Genomic DNA, 18,787 nt, shown 5'->3' with positions numbered 1-18,787 from the left:
TCTCATAATAATCAGATTAATATTCTATACAAAAGAGTAAAAGTATAGAAAAGGTAAAGAGTAGAGAAGAATAAAGAATATTTATAAACGAATTTCTAAATATTCTCTATTCTGTGTCGCTACAATATTTACTAATATTTGTTTCCAAAGGTTATTATACTGTCAGAATATAAAAACAATTGCAATTTTAGCTTAGTATAACGAAAAAACAATCGAAAGATTAAATAATTTTATGATTTAGGAGGTTGTGCTCCCGGCTAAGAACTATTAAGGAATTGTTTAAATGACCTTACAACAGAGAATTTATTACAAAGGAGGAAGTTTTGTAGCTATAACCTATATTCTTTAATTAATAAATGTTTAATATAACTTTTTTGTACGCAAAACAATGTTCTTTGCTTATTATTTTAACGAACAAGCAGTCATTAAATATAGTTTATACGTGAATGGTAAACTCCGTTAGTTATTAATTTAAATCGTAATTAGGATAATACGGTAAAGATATCGATATTAAAACAAAACCTTAATCAGAAATAGATTTAAATTAAAATATATTTGAATAAAATTGAATAAAGTCATGAGCGTAAATGGATAAAAATTTGTGTTAAAGAATAAGCAATTGAATTAGAGTGATAAAATGAGACGGCGCTACACGTGGTCTCCCTTGGGAGGCACCCCCTTGGTAGATGTAAGGAAACTTTCGATAAGAGAAATTGGCCCTTATTTAGGTGTTAGACACGTAAAAAATCCCGGAAAACTTCACGTGTTCACCACAAACCCGCGACTTGTGTTCAGTGGTTTATACACTTGGCCACACTTTAATAATTTTCTCTTTGCATTCCCCTTTCCCTTCTTTCTTTAAATTCCTTTTTAAATAATTTATCCAAATTTCTCGAAATTATATACAAATGCAAAATTAATATCCATATTTTAATTTTCGGTTAAATTTTACATGTTAGCAGCTTTAAAAATGAGTTTAGACTCAGTCAAGTAAAGATATAATCGACATTTAGATGGAGAAAAGTAAAGAAATAAATATTTTAACGTATACGAAGAAACCATAAAGATAAAAATATATCACAAAATATGGAACGATACGTTATTTTTCTACAAAATTGACAAGAAAAGCATAGAATCCGATGATTATAATTGCTTTTATGACAGAGAAGATGCGAATGTTTGCAAAGAAAAGTTAAATAAATCACATTATTCTACTCTAGTTCCTAAGAACTGACAGATTGCTGATCTAGAAAAAGGCGATAATTTCGTCTAGACAATCCGGAATTCGAAATCTTTCTCAATTACCGATTGTTGACAGTTGATTGATGAGTTTCCTTTACTCGAAATATTCTTATAAATATATATAATATTAAGGAAAGAGCGCCATATTAAGATAAATGTCTGGAAAAGAATGGATGCACTGCCATTTTACAATTGATGCTTACTGTAAACATATAAAAATAAATTATCTTTTAAACGAATTTCTAGTTGGTTCCTCGAATAAAAGTTCATATTCATCGAATATATACTTAATATTTTCCAAAATATAATATTGAATCCATTGTAAGAACGTGTTCGATGGAGAACTGCAGATTCATTTTTCTAATTTTTAACGAACTACTGACACATAAAGTCTAAATAAAATGTTTAAAAAAATAGTAGAGATGCTTATTTACCTGATTAAAATTCTAAACATATATTAGTTCAAGTTATAATGTGCATCGAATGTAAAATGTATGATTAATAAAATCGCCTGTCAACATAAATCACAGGACTTATCGCGTGGGTTTTGACAAATCTTCCTTCCGGTCTTAGTTCTCAATTGAGTAATTAGAATGGCGTGTTCTAAAGAATATCTTGTGTAATTTTAATCGATAACAAACTCCGTATCGGTCGATAGGGGTTTAGATTAAAAGTAAACTGCGTAATCATTAACAGAATCTTCTTTGGTTCAAGCGAATTGTGCCATCTCCTTTCGTGCTACAAATCTCCGAATGCTGATAAGATACAAAATCCGCTTTGCATTCTAACTGTATCCGTTGTTATCGGATTTATCACGCGATTTAATATTAAATCTGGATCTATCTTTATGTTCTATTACCGAAAAAAGAACTCTAATCATCCAAAAATTGTAATTTTCCTTTATGATGATCAATTTACCAATTTGGGGGACCGGCGAGCAATCCCAAGAATTTCTCGTGAGTAATGGGCTCCGAATACGTCGAGCCCCATCTCTTGCCACCCACGATGGAGCCCGAACCAATCCTTAATGGATAATGGAAAGAAAAGCCCTTTGGTGCCTGCAGGGTAGAAAGAGTATTGTATAGAAGTTGAAATCTAAATCCTCCGATCGTCCTGTACATTAAACGTAGGCCTATCTAATTCTCTAGTTAATGTACAGAATGGTTAAAACGTCGCAATTCACTCGAATTATAAGATACAATACAGGTGCATACAGAATTTTTATTACTCTTTATTAAAAACATGAAGATTTTACTCTCAACAAAACGTAGAGAATAAAAAGAATGAAAGGAAGAGATTAAGAAAATCCAAAATTTTAAACTTATTTCGCCTTAAAATTCCGAAAAAATGATGAAATTCACACGTCACATCCGTGAATGACCCGAGCGATAAATATAACAATGTAAGTAAAACTCAAAGATCCACGCGTGACGCACGAATTTAATATTGCTACACCCATACAAATCGTGCCACGAGTAAAACAAGCAATTTAACTGGTTCCATTTAACTGGCGGTACAAGAATATTCAAGTAAATATTTCTAAATATTCTCGAAAAGATGATTTCTCTACAATTTAATTAAATTTCAGAAAAAAGAAAACAACAAGTTGAGGAATGATCTCATATTAAAGAAAATGGCTGTAAAAACGCCGAATAATCAGTGAAATTTTTAAATAATTTTTAAACCTTTTGAAATTAATTTTATTGTATTAAATAAATACAATAGAACCTGCCTAAACGGGAAAACATTCGCCACCGCACGATTCCGGTTTACACAGGTTTTACCGTAATATTAATTTACGTTCAGAGTGTCCACTTAGAGAAGCGATTTCTTTAATTAAAATTAATAAATTACGTGACGGTAAGAACGAACGAGTAAAGAATAACATCTCCTACAGGAAAAGATCGTAGGAAATTAAAAAAAGAGGATATTTTCGAGAGATACGTGTTCAAAGATGCGATATCAATTGGATTGAATTAAAATCGCACGTATCGAAAAGAGTCAGTGAAATCAGTTCGATATCAGAACGACCTTTAGTGAAAGAACTATTGAAGATGCTAACACGATAACAATATATTTTTCCGGTCAGTAGGTCACGGCTACTCTCAGTCATTTACCTCATTCAGGTCTAGATATTTTGTATTTTCCCATACGACGATATCGGATACCATTGCATCACTTACAAAAATCTAGATTTCGAGACCCAAAATCCTCAAATTTTCGCCACACGTCTCGAGTTTATCTGGGTTCAATTCATTCAAAATCTATAGATAAGTGTTTAAAAAGAAAGTAGAGAAGAATAGACTTTTTTTTCCTCTCTGTCGATTGTGATGAACAAACAGTTGCAAGGACTTTCGCTGTTTACAATGGGCATCGGACAATATCGTTATAATTCCATTTTTACTCCCTCCCGCGCGACTGTACGGTGTCATTTATTGTATCTCGTACAATTAAATAAGAAAATGTTATGTTTACTAACGCTCGACCTGTTATTGCTTCCTGTTACGCTCGAGTAAATCGAATCTTTTAGTATTACTGTTCCACTTTTTCGATTTTTCTCGGTAAACCATTAAGAATTAATTGTTTGGATCCATTTATAAAGGTTAAACAGTAATTCCGTCTGTTAAAAATGATAAAATAGGAACAAAATATTGAATTTTTCGGCATAAAAAACGTTAAAGAATGTCACCCGTTTGGATAGTTCCGATTTTTGCTCCTCAAAAAGAGGATCTTCTCCTCTTCTTTCATATAAACGAATTAATTTGTACCAAGAAGAGATCTTCTTGATACAAATTGTCGATTGTTCGAGCGTTAAATAAAAGAAAATAATACTTAAAAATTCGGCTTTTTTCTTCGTCTGTTAGAGAAGAGTGACGTTAAAATCAATTATTCGTAAGTCGAACGTTTAGGAAAAATCGTCCTCCTCCGAGTGAAAAAGGGTGTCAATGAAGAAAAACAGGAGCAATTAGGTCGAACCGTTTCTTTTCTAGAACATTAAAAGAAGAAGAAAGAAATCATTTAGAGATGAGAAAAATCAAATTCACGTCACGTCCTGGTGTGAAAGGTCCAAACAATGTCGGATCCCATGCGGAAAAACAGAACGGAAACGGCACGTAAATAATATAGAAAATTACATCAAAGAGTAAATAAATAAATAAATTTCACACTTTGCTTCAATAAATTTAATTATAAAAAAGAATATATTTTCTTAAAAAAAGAAAGAAATTAACTGTCGATTTTCGAAATGAATACAAAATGATGGAAGAAAGAAATGGTATTCAACTAATCGATGGAAAATAGCAATTTGCAAATTAGTTCTTGGAATTGCCACCGTGTTTATTTCGGCGCTGTATCAAGTACACTTTCCTGAAGACAATCGGAAGTAGGACAGTATAAATTGAAAGAAGTTAGCAGGTACTCGTTACACTCGGAGTTGTTCTTGCAAGTTGCTCTATGATTGGGTTCGAGAGGGATTCTTTTGGGAGTGGTGCTTAAGGACTTTCAGATATATTTTCGTCGCAAGTCCTACCGCAAGGTAAGTTTTGCAAGAAGCAAAACTTTACTTTACTTATAATAACTTTTTACTAGAAAATTGCAAGAGAAATCTCGAACGGTATAGGCGAAACCCGTTTTTCTGCGCTATTTTCCTACATTAAAATTCGAATTTATATAGATTTAACTTATGATTTTGCAATTTGTTACGTTCTCGCTTAGATGTTTATCCAAGTACCATCCTTTGCCTGTAGATACGAGGATATGTCTGAAAGATTTAGTACAAATGGTTAACGTCCTGTCGAAGTGTGTCAAGTGAACACGCGACAGACTCGAATTTTCTTTTGATAAAAAGTCTTCTAACCAGTAAAAACTTGGAGTAATTATAAATCTATGGAGGAAAACTTCGATATATTCGTCTAATATCGGATGTAATAGATAATTTCTACGATTATATTTCTCTACATTGATCGATGGACGATTAAATTCTTCAAAATTTCTGGTCGTACCCGGCGACCTTGAGGGATCTACAACTTTGCCATTTTCTCTTTCTAGATAAAGAATAACCGAAATAAACTATTAATTGGAATGTTACCGTAACTAGGATAACCTTCCATAAACCTTTTTACCTATTTAAAACTTGTCAACCGCATGAAATTTTCATAAAGGAAATAAAATGCCGACGGACGAGTATTTTTATTACTCCTTTTTTTTCTTCTGTTTCAAAACTTTTCTTTGGTTTCAAATAGGTTCTAGTTTATGCGTTCGATAACTTCTTGTTTTATTTATTGATAATTCTTAATTAAACTTTCTAATATAAAAATGGGACAAATTGAATTACGCAGGCGTTGAAGAGGAATGGTGCGAAGTTAAAGGTCGTTTACTCTCTTTTCTTTGTGTTTTTATAAGTATAAATGCCAAAGATACATTGATAAATTTATATTTGAGTATGTAGAATTTCAAATAATTTTCATTATATCGAAGATATTCGTTATTAACGGGTTATTTTATACAATTTGTCATGGCTATTTAAGGAAATCCATGGTTTTCGGGGACTTCAAATTCGCGCTGCCACCTGATCGTCACGTATCTTGCATTAGATTCAATTTATGTATTGTGTCCACTATGTGTTTTTAAACCAGTTTTTAAAAATATATATATCTCTTGTTTGCTTAACTGGTACAGACTGAAAATTTTCATCCTGAGGCAATTTAGCATAAAACTGACTCAGCAACAACCTCTAAAATTCGAGTTTCTTGCCGCCATAAACTCAAAAACTGTCGTTACAATTGGACTTCAGCCATATTTTCCATCAATGGTAAATAATTCAACGCGTGCGGTGCCGAACTATCTACCTCTTACCATCTTAACGGTAGCTGTACTCAATTGGTAATTATAACTGGCTTTTGATCTAGATGTCGATTAATAACAATAGAATATTTTATAGATAAAACCATAAATAAACTATTACAAGAAATTATTTCGAGCATAGAAACTTCGTGTCCACTCCCGTTCGACGTGACAGGAATACGTGGAACGTGGGTATGACGTCGGATGTCGCGCTTCCGGGTTTTGCGGGGAACTCTTGTTTGACCTAGTTAATTGTTTTGAGTGTAATATAGCTGAATAAATGCCAAATTTATACTTTCCCGATGAGAAAAAAAAGAGGTCTGCATTAAATACTCGCTACCATAAGTTACGCAACGTGTTTTTACATAGTAAAATTACCATTTGCACTGGCATTATTTTTCTGTAACGTAATTAAAGTGTTGTAATCTCGCAAAAATCACGGAAAATTATGGTAAAATTCAGCGTGACATATTTATTTTTAAAGATAACTTTCGAACTTGCTACAGTAGCAAAAGTAAAGTAACGCTATTTGTTTAATCTATAGACCATAAAATTTTTTATTGTCAAAATATAGGCTGTAACTCCTGTTAAATCGTTAATATTATTTGTGTAAAGACTAGAAAATAAGTAAATTTATTACAGAAACAGGAAGAGATTTTCCGTGATTTAATGAGATTTTAAACAATGAATTTTTATGTCATCATCGCACCCATTTGAAGGAGCCGTGTTTAGTAATTGCGAAAGTTTACACCCAAAAAAACAGGTTTATTTTTAACTCTCACACGCATCCATTGAAGATAAGGAGTTCTAGACACAAAAAGTTTTCTAAGATAAAAATCTACAATTTGTATATCGAGGTTACGTTCTCACCCTCGTATGGAAACACGAAAATGTGCGACCCGAAGCGTAAATTTCTATGGATTCTTTCAAAATTGATATTGTTATCTTCACAGTGGTTGGAAACATTTATTAATTAACAAAAACTATTGTTAAATCGTGAATATTTTGAAAAAATTCCCTTTCTTGCAAAGATTTCAACGAGGGGGCCTTCAGGAGGAAGATGTATGCCGTATCTAATTTGCGAAGAATTGTCATTTTCTGTTAAGTATCGTCTGTAAACATCTTAGAAACAGAAGGAAACTAACTACTTTGTCAGTAGGTTAGATTTTGACCTAAATATCAAGTTGATATAAAAACTGGTTTATGGAATGTCATTGGGCTCGGCCAGATCGTGCCGATTATAGGTGGTTTTCCAGGTAACATCTGGATGGTTTTATATATTCTTCAAAAGAATATGAAATTGCCGAATTTAATTAAAGCTTCTTTATAACCAAACCTTAATCCTGGATGAAGTACCGAGTTAAATTTTCATTACGGTGCCATTCATCTCTTTGTAATCGAATTGCCAACATTCAGACCGACGTTCTACGTAATCCGATTAGAAAACAGATCCCGATCGAAATACGTATATCCACGTGAATTCTAACTGTCCCAATTTCTTTGGCATCGAAAGCGTTCAACCTGTAAGATGAGTTTGGTGAAGGCTGTCTGCAACATTCTACGAAATCGCTGGTCTCGAAATTCAAATAAATAATCAGGAAGACGACTTTAAAAAATATTGAATGATCGTACAGTACGTTTGACCTATTGACACTACGCTTTATACATCCCTACTCAAGCGATACCTTTAACACACATACTCGAATTCGACTCGACAATTTGAAGTGAGACAGATGTAATTTATTTTTTTCTTATAAAAAAGAAATTTTTCGCACGTTGGTTTCTTCTGGAACGTTTTAAATTAGTAATTTCTTGCTTAGATTTTATAGTTTTGTTGGATACAGTTTGATACGTGCCACTTAATTCGACAGCCTTCGTTTACTTACAGCAGGAAGAAGCTGCAAGCAAGAAATTGCAAGTATACAGCAAAAACTATCGAAAAAATTCGCTTAAATCGTTAAAAGAACTCAAAAAAATCCATTATAACAGTAAATGTTTAGACTTCCTGTAATTATTTAAGTGTATTTAAGTGTATACTCTATTGTTTCTGGGTTCTTTATCTCTTATAAGTCTCGAGTAACAAGAACTGTTTATCTTAAATATCTTGTACTGTACATAATTTTTTTTTTCTTTGTTGCCAGGGAAAATCCCTAGATTTTCAGGTACCCGTGGAAAAAAAATCTGTGTGAAAAGGTTAATAGAACATTATTGATAATGAATAGTGTATTGCTTTCAATAATTAGTTTTCATGTACTAGTAACTAACGGTGTTTTTTAAGTGAACAAGATCTTAATCAGATCAAGAAATTCCAGATATTTCATTACAGTTCATACATACATCGCTTGTATTGTAAGATAAATATCGACATACGGGGTGGCCCAAAAGGCTAATTAGCTGTCTCGTTCAAGTGATTTAATACTTAGAAAATTTACAAATACCGTTCAAATTAAGATCTTATTTTGATTTGACATACTTTTACAAATTGGCATAAAACCTTATAAGTCACAAAACAGAGTTAAATAACCTTTGCCCCGCCCTATATTTTGTGCAAAACCAAGGATGCATATTGTAAATTAGCTATAAAATTACAAAAAATTACTTAAATACAAAAATATTTATAGAATATTATCCGCCTTAATCTTATAAAAAATATAATAAATTAATAATGAAAATCATCAGAAACAGTTTACAAAAACTAGTTTTATAGCATCAGAACTTCATTAAATGGGTTAAAAATCGACGAAAAAGTATAGAAGAAATTATAAAAAAATATACTTTAATTAATTAAAAATATATAAAAAATAATAATAATAAAAAAAGTACCTTTAATTGCAACTAATAAGTTCCTCTTTACAGTTTTCAAAGGCAATTCTATAAAATAAATTGAATAAAAATTGGCACAGTTACTTTCTTTACTTCCTTTATTGATTTTCAGACTTTCCTGAAGAGAAAATATTATCATTGATCATATATCATCCCTCTTTTCCTTCCAGCACAATCCTTTACTATAAATGTAACAAGAATAGAAAGTTATAAGTAATTAAATTAAACTATAAACGTCAGAATTTATAACCGAAAGATGTAATATATTGAATTTTTTAATAGAATAATAACCGACATTTATTTTTAAAAGAAGGAAATAAACAGTGTAAGTTAATTGAAGATCCGTAAAAATTAGCATCCAGGTCGAAGAACTGAAAACAAGGATGTCATTTTTATTATAAATTACTAATCATTGGGATGATTTTAAGATCACGAAGGACATCTTATTCACATTTTCCTAACGTTACTATTCAGCCTTGAATGCGTAAATTTTTGTTTTTTTTTTCCCTTTCGTATTCCTACGCTGATTTTAATTTTCATTCCATTACAGATGCAGCCATTTTTTCTTTTCACGCTGATTTTGTATTTTCAAGTCGCAGCATCGAAGATAAGTAAGTATTTTTAAGATTTTAAGTAAGTAGTTGAAATTTTTAGAATAATTTCGTGGATTTAGAACTAAGCGTATTGCTGAAAGAACTAAGCGTATTGCTGAAAGAATTAAGCGTATTGCTGAAAGAACTAAGCATATTGCTGAAAGAACTAAGCGTATTGCTGAAAGAATTAAGCGTATTGCTGAAAGAACTAAGCATATTGCTGAAAGAACTAAGCGTATTGCTGAAAGAATTAAGCGTATTGCTAAAAGAACTAAGCATATTGCTGAAAGAACTAAGCGTATTGCTGAAAGAACTAAGCGTATTGCTGAAAGAATTAAGCGTATTGCTGAAAGAACTAAGCGTATTGCTGAAAGAATTAAGCGTATTGCTGAAAGAACTAAGCATATTGCTGAAAGAACTAAGCGTATTGCTGAAAAAACTAAGCGTATTGATGAAAGAATTAAGCGCATTGATGAAGGAATTGAGCGTATTGCTGAAAGAACTAAGCGTATTGCTGAGTTCTTTCAGCAATAAATACTTAAAAATTTAGCATAATAAGTCAAAATTAAGTAAGTATTTGAGAATATTTTATATAATTTTATATAAGTATTAAGTATTTTCTATAATTATTTCATAGATATAAACGGTTTCTACACTAAGGAATTAATCTTATCGCTTATAGCCAAGTAGAAGTCGAGTATTTTTAACAATAATTTCATGGCTATAGTTTGTTTTCAACACAGTTAGTGAATAATTTACGCTTATTACTGAAAGAACTATTAACGCATTGCTAACTTCTTTCAGCAATAAACTTATTAAAGAAAATAATTTAATTAAATTAAACGAAAGAAAAGTGATTAAAATGCAGAGGAGTAAAAACACTTTAAAAAAGAATTTTATTCAGGTCTGCGAATGAAGTGAAACCAGTAGAAGTTGCACAAAATTTTTCTGGTTGTCCTTGGCCTCTATTGTAATTTAAGATTTATTTAATGCTGGATCTGCCGAGTAAATTGTAGGCTTTTAAAATATATGTTTATTCTTCCTTAAAATATGTTAAAAGTAGTCAAAATCTTATTATTTTCTTCTCGGATATTCTAAATTGTTTCATAGTCTAATGCTTCCGATTATTGAAAAGGCATTTTAAACACGATAATGATTCTTCGCATGGACAAGAAGAAGAAATAAATAATAATAAAAAAACGATTGTTTACGTAATTACCTGAAAAAATACTTTCGTATGTAACATTGAGAGGTAATTTAGGTCACTTTTCGTCCGTCGTATTCTTAAAACTATAGAAAAAATTCCCCTCTTCTAATCTTTCATTTTGTCTTAACGAGTGCCATCATCGTGGTGAAATTTTTCACGAATGGCCATTAAAGTGGGAGTTTAATTACGTTTCTAACGGTTAATTTCTTTTCTGTTCTACATTAATCTTTCACATTTCTCTTTTAAATCCTTTTTTCTTTTCTTCTTCTTCTTTAAGAATATAAGAAAAATTCGATAGACGAATTTAAATGGGACAATGTTTGCTTTATAGGTCGGGATAATGATACAATAATTAATACGATTTTCCTCTTTAAAATCCGCGATATTCGTTCAATAAACATATCCAGAATGTGTGGAAGAAGGAAATTCACTATTTAAAGAAAAATAAATTATTCTCTGGTGGTTCAGAAGTCTCTGAAATCTATTTTTAACCATGGTTTTTTTTTCCAGGTGAAGTATCGAAGAAAGATGCCAAAGATTTAAAAATTATATGTTATTATTCTAATTGGGCCGTTTATAGACCGGGTTTAGCCAAATTTACACCACAAAATATTAATCCTTACCTTTGTACTCACATCATTTACGCTTTCGGTGGTCTATCGAGTGAATTCGAGATGAAACCTTTCGACCCGTACAACGACATCGAACAAGGTAATCGGGTTTATAATTATTTAAATTAATAAAAGAAAAGTAGACACTGTTACTATAATTTAATTAAATATTTTTTTTAGGAAATTATAAAAAATTTGTGGAGTTAAAAACCTTCAACAATAAGTTAAAGACAATGATAGCTGTTGGAGGGTGGAACGAAGGTTCAAAGAGGTTCGTTTTATCCTTTAGTTTCTTATAAACAAGACCGGATTTAGAGCACTCTAATGCATAAAGGGCTTTTCTCTCGTCGAGTTTTTAATTATAATTACATCAGTAATTTAATTGAGTGATTTTTTTTCGTTAATTTAGATTCTCTAAGCTGGTAGAATCGTACAGCAATAGGCAACGTTTCGTGAGGAGCGCAATGAAGTTCCTACGAGAGCATGGCTTCGATGGACTCGATCTGGATTGGGAATATCCAGCATTTAGAGATGGAGGCAATGCAGGAGATAAGCTAGGTTACGCTCAGTTAGTTAGAGTAAGTAATTGGGTCGATAACTGTAAGCCAATCTACCGTAAGTTTCTATACGAACTACGAATTTCGGGATCACTAACGAATCAGGAAAGATTCTCTGAGAGAATTTAATCTTCATTTGAAGAGTTCTACTCTATTAACCCTTTAGAAACGATAATCGATAATTTTATAAGAGTTTAATGTGTGCAAAATTACTCAGTTTCTTAAGTCATGAAGATCACATTAAGTTTCTTTATCTTATCAAGTTCAGTCAGTGCCTTGAAGCATTTTTGTGGGTATAACTTTGCACCTTCGCGTGTATAACCTCAGATAAATGAAAATAAAACGTTGGACTAGCCAGCCCCACCCTGTAACTTGAGTTTTAAACGCAGATAATCCGCTGTACAACGTTTAAATATGGGTTAAAAGGGCAATTGCCTGTGGTCCCCATCAATAAGGGGCCCAAATCAATCTTTTATCAGAAAATAAATCCCCGAATAAAAGTATCTGAAATCAAAACTGCACGCGGGGCCCAATAAATCAAATTCGTCAGGGCCACGGCGGGTAATCCGCACGAAAATGTGTTAAATTTATTGAAATTTTCGAAAATAAACTCGATATCATCAATCAATTAACAAATAACGTCAGACGGTGGTAAACAAGAATCGTGTAAAACTCGAATTAAGGAGTTCGGGGGGAAGGGTCATTGGAAACTCGAATTTTATAAAATCGTGTCTAACTTGAATTGGAAGGAGTTAGAAATTGCAAAGGTCGTACGAAACTTGAATCGAGAAAGGTTGAGTACAACTCGAATTGCAAGGGTTATTCCGCATTCAAACCACAATAGCGAAACACGTAAAATGATGACACAATTTTCACTGATATTTGCATGAATATTAAGAATTTTTAAATAATAATACCTACTATTGCTACTCATTGTTAGGACACATTTCGATATGCATTAATTAGCAAGCGTAGATTTAAATTACACATTAATATATAACGGCACATTATAGAGAAATATGGCTGATTTAATGTGGATCTGTCGATGTATAGGGTGGTCCAAAATTTTGGGCCAACCTAAGCTTATTGTGCGCACATCTTACATTAAATTCACGAAAATTAATGAGGTTAAATTAAGTTAAATATGTAATAGGGTACTCATCTTCGTGACTCGAATTATCTTCACGCACGATGAGTATTGTATTGTGTCGTCATCGTTGTTTAACCACTCAACTTTCTTTATTTATTTTCCCGATAATCTCTCGATAATAACAAAATTATCTTATTTAATTACCGTCGTTATACTATCGTTTAATTACGATTTAAAAATTAAATATCGTTCGTTAATTGAATTTCGTAACTGATCTTATTGCGTGAAAGATAATTGATAAATTATATTAATTTCAGTTTTTACACGCCTTTTGCAATTATGCAAATTTGATACAGATGAGAAATTTCTCTCTGTTTTTTTTGGGGGGGCGCACGAAAAACTTAATTGCGTTTTGCAATTATTTTTTTTTTTCCTCGTAAAATTACAATTATCGAATCAATTTAATATTAATTAATGTTCTATTTAAAAACGTTTATTATCCTGTAATATTTCCTGTTTGATCCGAACTGAATTGAGATCAAACAGGATCAAAATCGAACAGGATAATTCACGTCTTTCTCAATAGACTTATTATCTATGAAAAATATGGGGAAAAAAAAACCCCGAAAAAAAGTGGTTTGCAACGTTAAAAAATATATAAAAACTGACGTAATTTTACAGGAAGTAGTTTAAAGAAGTTTATTGACAGTTGAACTTGAATCCTTGTTTTTTTTTCTGAAGTTCTGAGTAATTGTAACTTATCTCGTGAAAAATAAGAATTTCTCGTGATTCTAGATAACAATGCTGTATGATAACATCAAGAAAAACCTGATTTATTCAAATAATTTGAATGAAATTAAAGATATTTACGTGTTTTCATTAGGAATTACGCGATGCTTTCGACAACGAGAAAGTCCCTCCAGGAAAATCTCGATTGATTTTGGCAATTGCTGTCCCTGCTGGACAGGAGTACATCGACAAAGGATTCGACATCCCTAGCATATCGAAGTAAGTAAGCAACGCGAAGCAAAAATGTGGTTTATGTGGTTCAACGGGTCGTTGGCTAGTGTAGCCTGTAGGTTAACCTAGTTACACTCTGTTTTATTTTGCTTATTTTTTTTTTTATTTTTAAAAAAGCCACCTTACTCGAGGCTATCAGCTTAAATAGACAATTATTTATTTTTCTAGAAACGTTGATTTTATGAATATCCTGACCTATGATTATCATACGGCTTACGAACCTGAAACTCATCATCACGCGCCTCTTTTTCCACGTCCTGGTACAAGCCAATGGGAAGATGATAAAAAGTTAACTGTGGTACATAAAACTGAAGCTTCTACGCTCTTAAATAATGCAATTTTTTCTTGAAAAAAATATGTTTTTAAATTCAGGAATGGACCGTAGATTATTACATTCAGCTGGGTGCCCCGAAGGAAAAGATAATGATGGGTATTCCTACTTACGGAAGGTCTTACACTCTGCTAGATGTAAAAGATAACGAGTTGGATGCACCCACGGATGGACCTGGAGAAACAGGACCTGCAACTCGTGAAAAGGGTTATCTAGCGTATTACGAGGTAAAAATATAGATTCGTACCTTATTTGAAGACACTTAAGGCTAATTTTAATGATAATTAACGCCTTAAATTTAATTAGATATGCCAATTCATCAAAGATGATGGATGGATCGTTGAAGCACCTCATCCTAAAGAAATGGGTCCTTACGCTTATAAAGGTAATCAATGGGTCGGATTTGATGACGAAGAGATGGTTGCCGAAAAGGTAATTATGTTCCTAGTATTTTTTCCTTAAAGAATTTTTAGATAATTAAATTACTAGTTGTACTTAAAGAAAGAAGAGAAAACAAATGTCTGGAATGTAATAAATGGGTCAGTGGAATGAATGGAAGGTCGAATTATATGTTATTTATAATATAAATGTCCTTCTGTTTAGTTTTTCTATCTTGTTCCTTACTGGTATATGTCGATAAAAGTTGTTCCGAAGTTATTATTATTCAGTTTAATGTTTAAAATTAATGTAAACGTGATATTTATATAAATGGATATCTATTAGAAATTAATATAACATTTTTTTTATTTTTTAAACTATTTAAAGTATGATTAAAACTTTAATTCCTTTTGGAAAGACTCAATCTTTGGCTGGTTTTTTAGGCTCGATACATTTTGGATCGTGGATTAGGTGGAGCCATGATTTGGACTTTAGATAATGATGATTTCCGTGGGTTATGCAGTGGAGAAAGAAGCCCCCTGATCACTGCATTAAGGAGTGCTCTTTTCTCTAACACCATACAAGGAAGTTCTAGTCAGAGATCCGTTTCTAGATCTGGAAGTTACGTGACCCCACTTCCGGTTCACTTCGATGACGAAACAGAAGAAGAAGAAGAGGAGGAAGAAGTGACTCAACCACCAGTTAAATCTCGACGTCCTTCCTTACGTCGATTAGGAGCTTCTTCGAAAAACAGGAATAGATTGCAAACTCCCGCTCCTCCTCCCACGCCAGATCCCGGACCTACATTTTCCTGTCCTGACGAAGGTTTTTATAATAACCCTAGAGACTGTCGAAAGTATTTTTGGTGTTTAGATAGCGGCCCGGCAAATTTGGGTGTGGTTCCTCACGCCTTTACTTGTCCCTCCGGCTTATTTTTTAATTCCAAGATGGAAGCTTGCGATTATCCCGAAAACGTGGTTTGCAATGTTAAAACTCCAACACCAGCACCCACAAAACCAGCAAGACCTGTGCGTACTAGAACTAGAACTAGACAAAGAATTCGATCGACGACACCGATACCGAGAACCACCACAACCAGTGAACCAGAAACAACCACTAAAGAAGAAGCTAAACCCAGAGTCAATAGTAGGAAACCATCCGGAAGTGATGATGTTGCTGAATTACTTCGTCTCATCCAATCCATAGGTGGGGTAGAAAAACTTCAAACCATTATAGGATCAAAAGAAAAAGGTGAAAGTAGAAAAGCCCGACAAGATGATGCTACAACGCATTTTGTACCGGATTATGTTACTCCTAGGAGATCGGGTGCAAGTGCCACGACTTCCGAAACTACAACTACAACATTGGCAACGCCCAGTACTTCTTTGTCCGCTCGTCCTCCTCAGTCTTACATACCCGTTTATTCTCCACCTCCTTACAGACCAGCCACGTTAGAACAACCAAACGGCCAACAAGAAGAAAGCGTGCAGCAACAAGTGCCACGACGCCCTCAGTTCGATGCAAAACAAGAAGGGCCATTATTTCAATACGTTGAACCTCCGAGGGCGCGTAAAGTGGATAAAGATGCTTCTAATTATCCATTTGTTTACCAGATGCCAGACAGATCACGCGATAGTACCGAAACCGTTCCAGAAGACGCCACAAAAGTCACAGAAGGACCGTTTTCGTACCAAGCGCCCAATAGAGAAACCACTCGTGCGCCAGAGATAGTCTCTGAAAAACCGGTTTCACACGAAGATCCAAACTCGTACCGTGTTCCCTTGCGTGTTCAAGTGGGAAAAGTAGTAAGAATTCAAAACGGAGATGGAAATGGAGGCGGGGGAGGTGGAAGGAGAAGAACAAGAGTAAGAGTGAGAACTGGAAGCAGACACGCTGCAGCCAATGTTAGAAACGAAGAAATAGCTGACGAAGCTATCACTTCCATCACTCAAACACCTTTAGAAGTAGTGGCCGTAAATGGAGGTGGAAGAATAGGGGTAAGGAGAAGACCGGTCACTAATAATGGTTACGAGAACGCTCAGACGGTCAGACTGGTTGCGCGAAGGCCAAATGGCGTGAGGCAACAAGCATTAAATGGAAATGGCAAACATTCCGGAGAATTTGAATATATAGCTGTGAGAAGAATTCCTGCTGATTCTGTAGTAGTCGTTGAAAATCCCGTAGTTACAGAGGCTCCTGTATTTACCACGTCCGCAGCAACAACTACAACATTAGCACCTACTACTACTACGGCTACTACTACTACTACGGAGGCTACGACGACATTGGCTCCATTTACGGAGAGATTTACCACTTCCACTCCTACTACGACCGATTTTCCAACTACTAGATCCTCTATAAGAAGATTTAGACCGGGATATCAACCACCCATCTATCAACCTCCATTATCGGTCCCTTCGATAGATGACGAAACAACCGAAACCGTACAGCAAGTACAGCCTCAGCGAGAAGGACCCATCACGGGGTACGTACCTCCAATTACCACAACGACTATCATTCCACCTCCACGAAGCAGTGGACGTCGCAGAACCAACGGACGTAGACCTACCACGGCAAGACCTACCACCACAACAAGAAGACCTACAACTACCACCACGAGAAGACCAAGAACCACACCCTCGACAGCGGATGACGTCGAACCTCTAACAATAACGTCGTCGGGTGGAGTAGAATGTAACAAGCGTGGCATTTATCGCCATCCCGATGATTGCAGTAGATTCGTAGTATGTGCTCCCTCTTCTCGTGCTAGTACGGGATTCAAAGGGAGAATGTTGAACTGTCCCGCTTCTCAAATATTCTTAGAAGACATAGGACGATGTATGAAAGGAGATAAAGACACGTGTGTCAAAACTAGAAAGTAATATTGACTTTACCTCGAGTGAGACGAGGCTCTCTGCTCATTCATTTTCTTGTTTTTTGTAGCATTTTCAACGTCATCGACACATTGAACTGTATTCGTGAATCTCCATAAAAGCAAATTCGAAGAATATAAGGCATTCGGGCTTGATAATAATCGGCAAAGGAGATATTTTTCAGGCTTGTTAACAATAGAAATGATTTTTAAAATACATATTTTTACAATTTTAGAATATCAAATAATACACTCCGACAGCCTTGAATTTAAGGCTTGTTTCCTTAAACAAAACGTTCTAAGATCCTCAAAGAGCGCACTATACTCGAAGCTCTCAATTTTAAATCTATTTAATTTACTATCTTTTATTACGAATGATTATAATTCATATATTTTTATACAAAAAAAACATACGAGATTTTATTTTTTTATATATTTTATACGTTTCTTTTTTTTTGTTTAAAAAGAAAGATATATATATATTTATTAATCTTACTTATTTTGTTTAAAGAGAAATTCCATATTTGTTGCCATTAAGAGATATTAAGAAGCATAATTTATAGTTAACAAGATATAATTCATACATCATTTGTTATAAAATGCCTTAATAGAGAAGCACCGACGATTATTTGATGATTGTACATCATCTTGTATATATACAACAAGACGTGGTTGTTTTCATTAATACTTACTAATTGCTGAAAAATAAAATTAAAAAATATTATAAATGTTTTTGTTTCTTTGTTTTCTTTTATTTAAAATTTTAAGTAACTTTTATAATCTTGCTCGGTATCCATTATATATTACGGACTATAGAACTATAGGTAGGTTAAGTATGGCTTATAACCAGATTTACATGTAAGTTAGATCAGCCGTGACATGGGGCCTTATCTTAAAGAATTTCACTGTAATCTCAAAAAAAAGTTTTGAGGGTCTTCACTGCTGAAGGGCAGGATAGCCGAGGCAGTTGAGATTCCAGCCTGCCACTCGAGAACCTGGAATCTAATCCGGACGAGCCATTCGAATAAATTTGCCAGGGTAGTCTGTCCCAGATATATCGGCCCCGTCCCTCATCACCCGGTTGTCCCGAATTCACGATGAGCTTAAAAAGACCCTTTTAGTGCCCGTATGGCAGAAAGAATCAAAAATGAAAAAGAAAAAAAACCACTCGGCCATCCCTGTTGTGGGCCTTGCAACCTGCGATGTATATGATTAAAAAGG

General features: G+C 33.7%; 1 protein-coding gene across 1 annotated transcript; it reads left to right on the top strand.

Annotated features, from left to right (window-relative positions):
• Positions 1–4,591: 4,591 nt before the first annotated feature.
• On the top strand, positions 4,592–18,294 carry LOC136986810 (uncharacterized). Its single transcript, XM_067284426.1, has 10 exons — positions 4,592–4,777; positions 9,458–9,518; positions 11,218–11,418; positions 11,499–11,589; positions 11,728–11,896; positions 13,849–13,973; positions 14,154–14,283; positions 14,358–14,543; positions 14,623–14,748; positions 15,138–18,294. Exons 2-10 carry the CDS (start codon positions 9,458–9,460, stop codon positions 17,574–17,576), a joined length of 3,528 nt encoding a protein of 1,175 aa, XP_067140527.1. The 5' UTR covers positions 4,592–4,777; the 3' UTR covers positions 17,577–18,294.
• Positions 18,295–18,787: the final 493 nt, after the last annotated feature.

This window comes from Centruroides vittatus, unplaced genomic scaffold (assembly GCF_030686945.1).
Source record: "Centruroides vittatus isolate TY-2023 unplaced genomic scaffold, ASM3068694v2 scaffold_1172, whole genome shotgun sequence".
Taxonomy (NCBI): Eukaryota; Metazoa; Arthropoda; class Arachnida; order Scorpiones; family Buthidae; genus Centruroides; species Centruroides vittatus.
The sequence above is the reverse complement of the archived record's forward strand: the minus strand, read 5'-3'. Positions and strand labels throughout refer to the sequence as shown.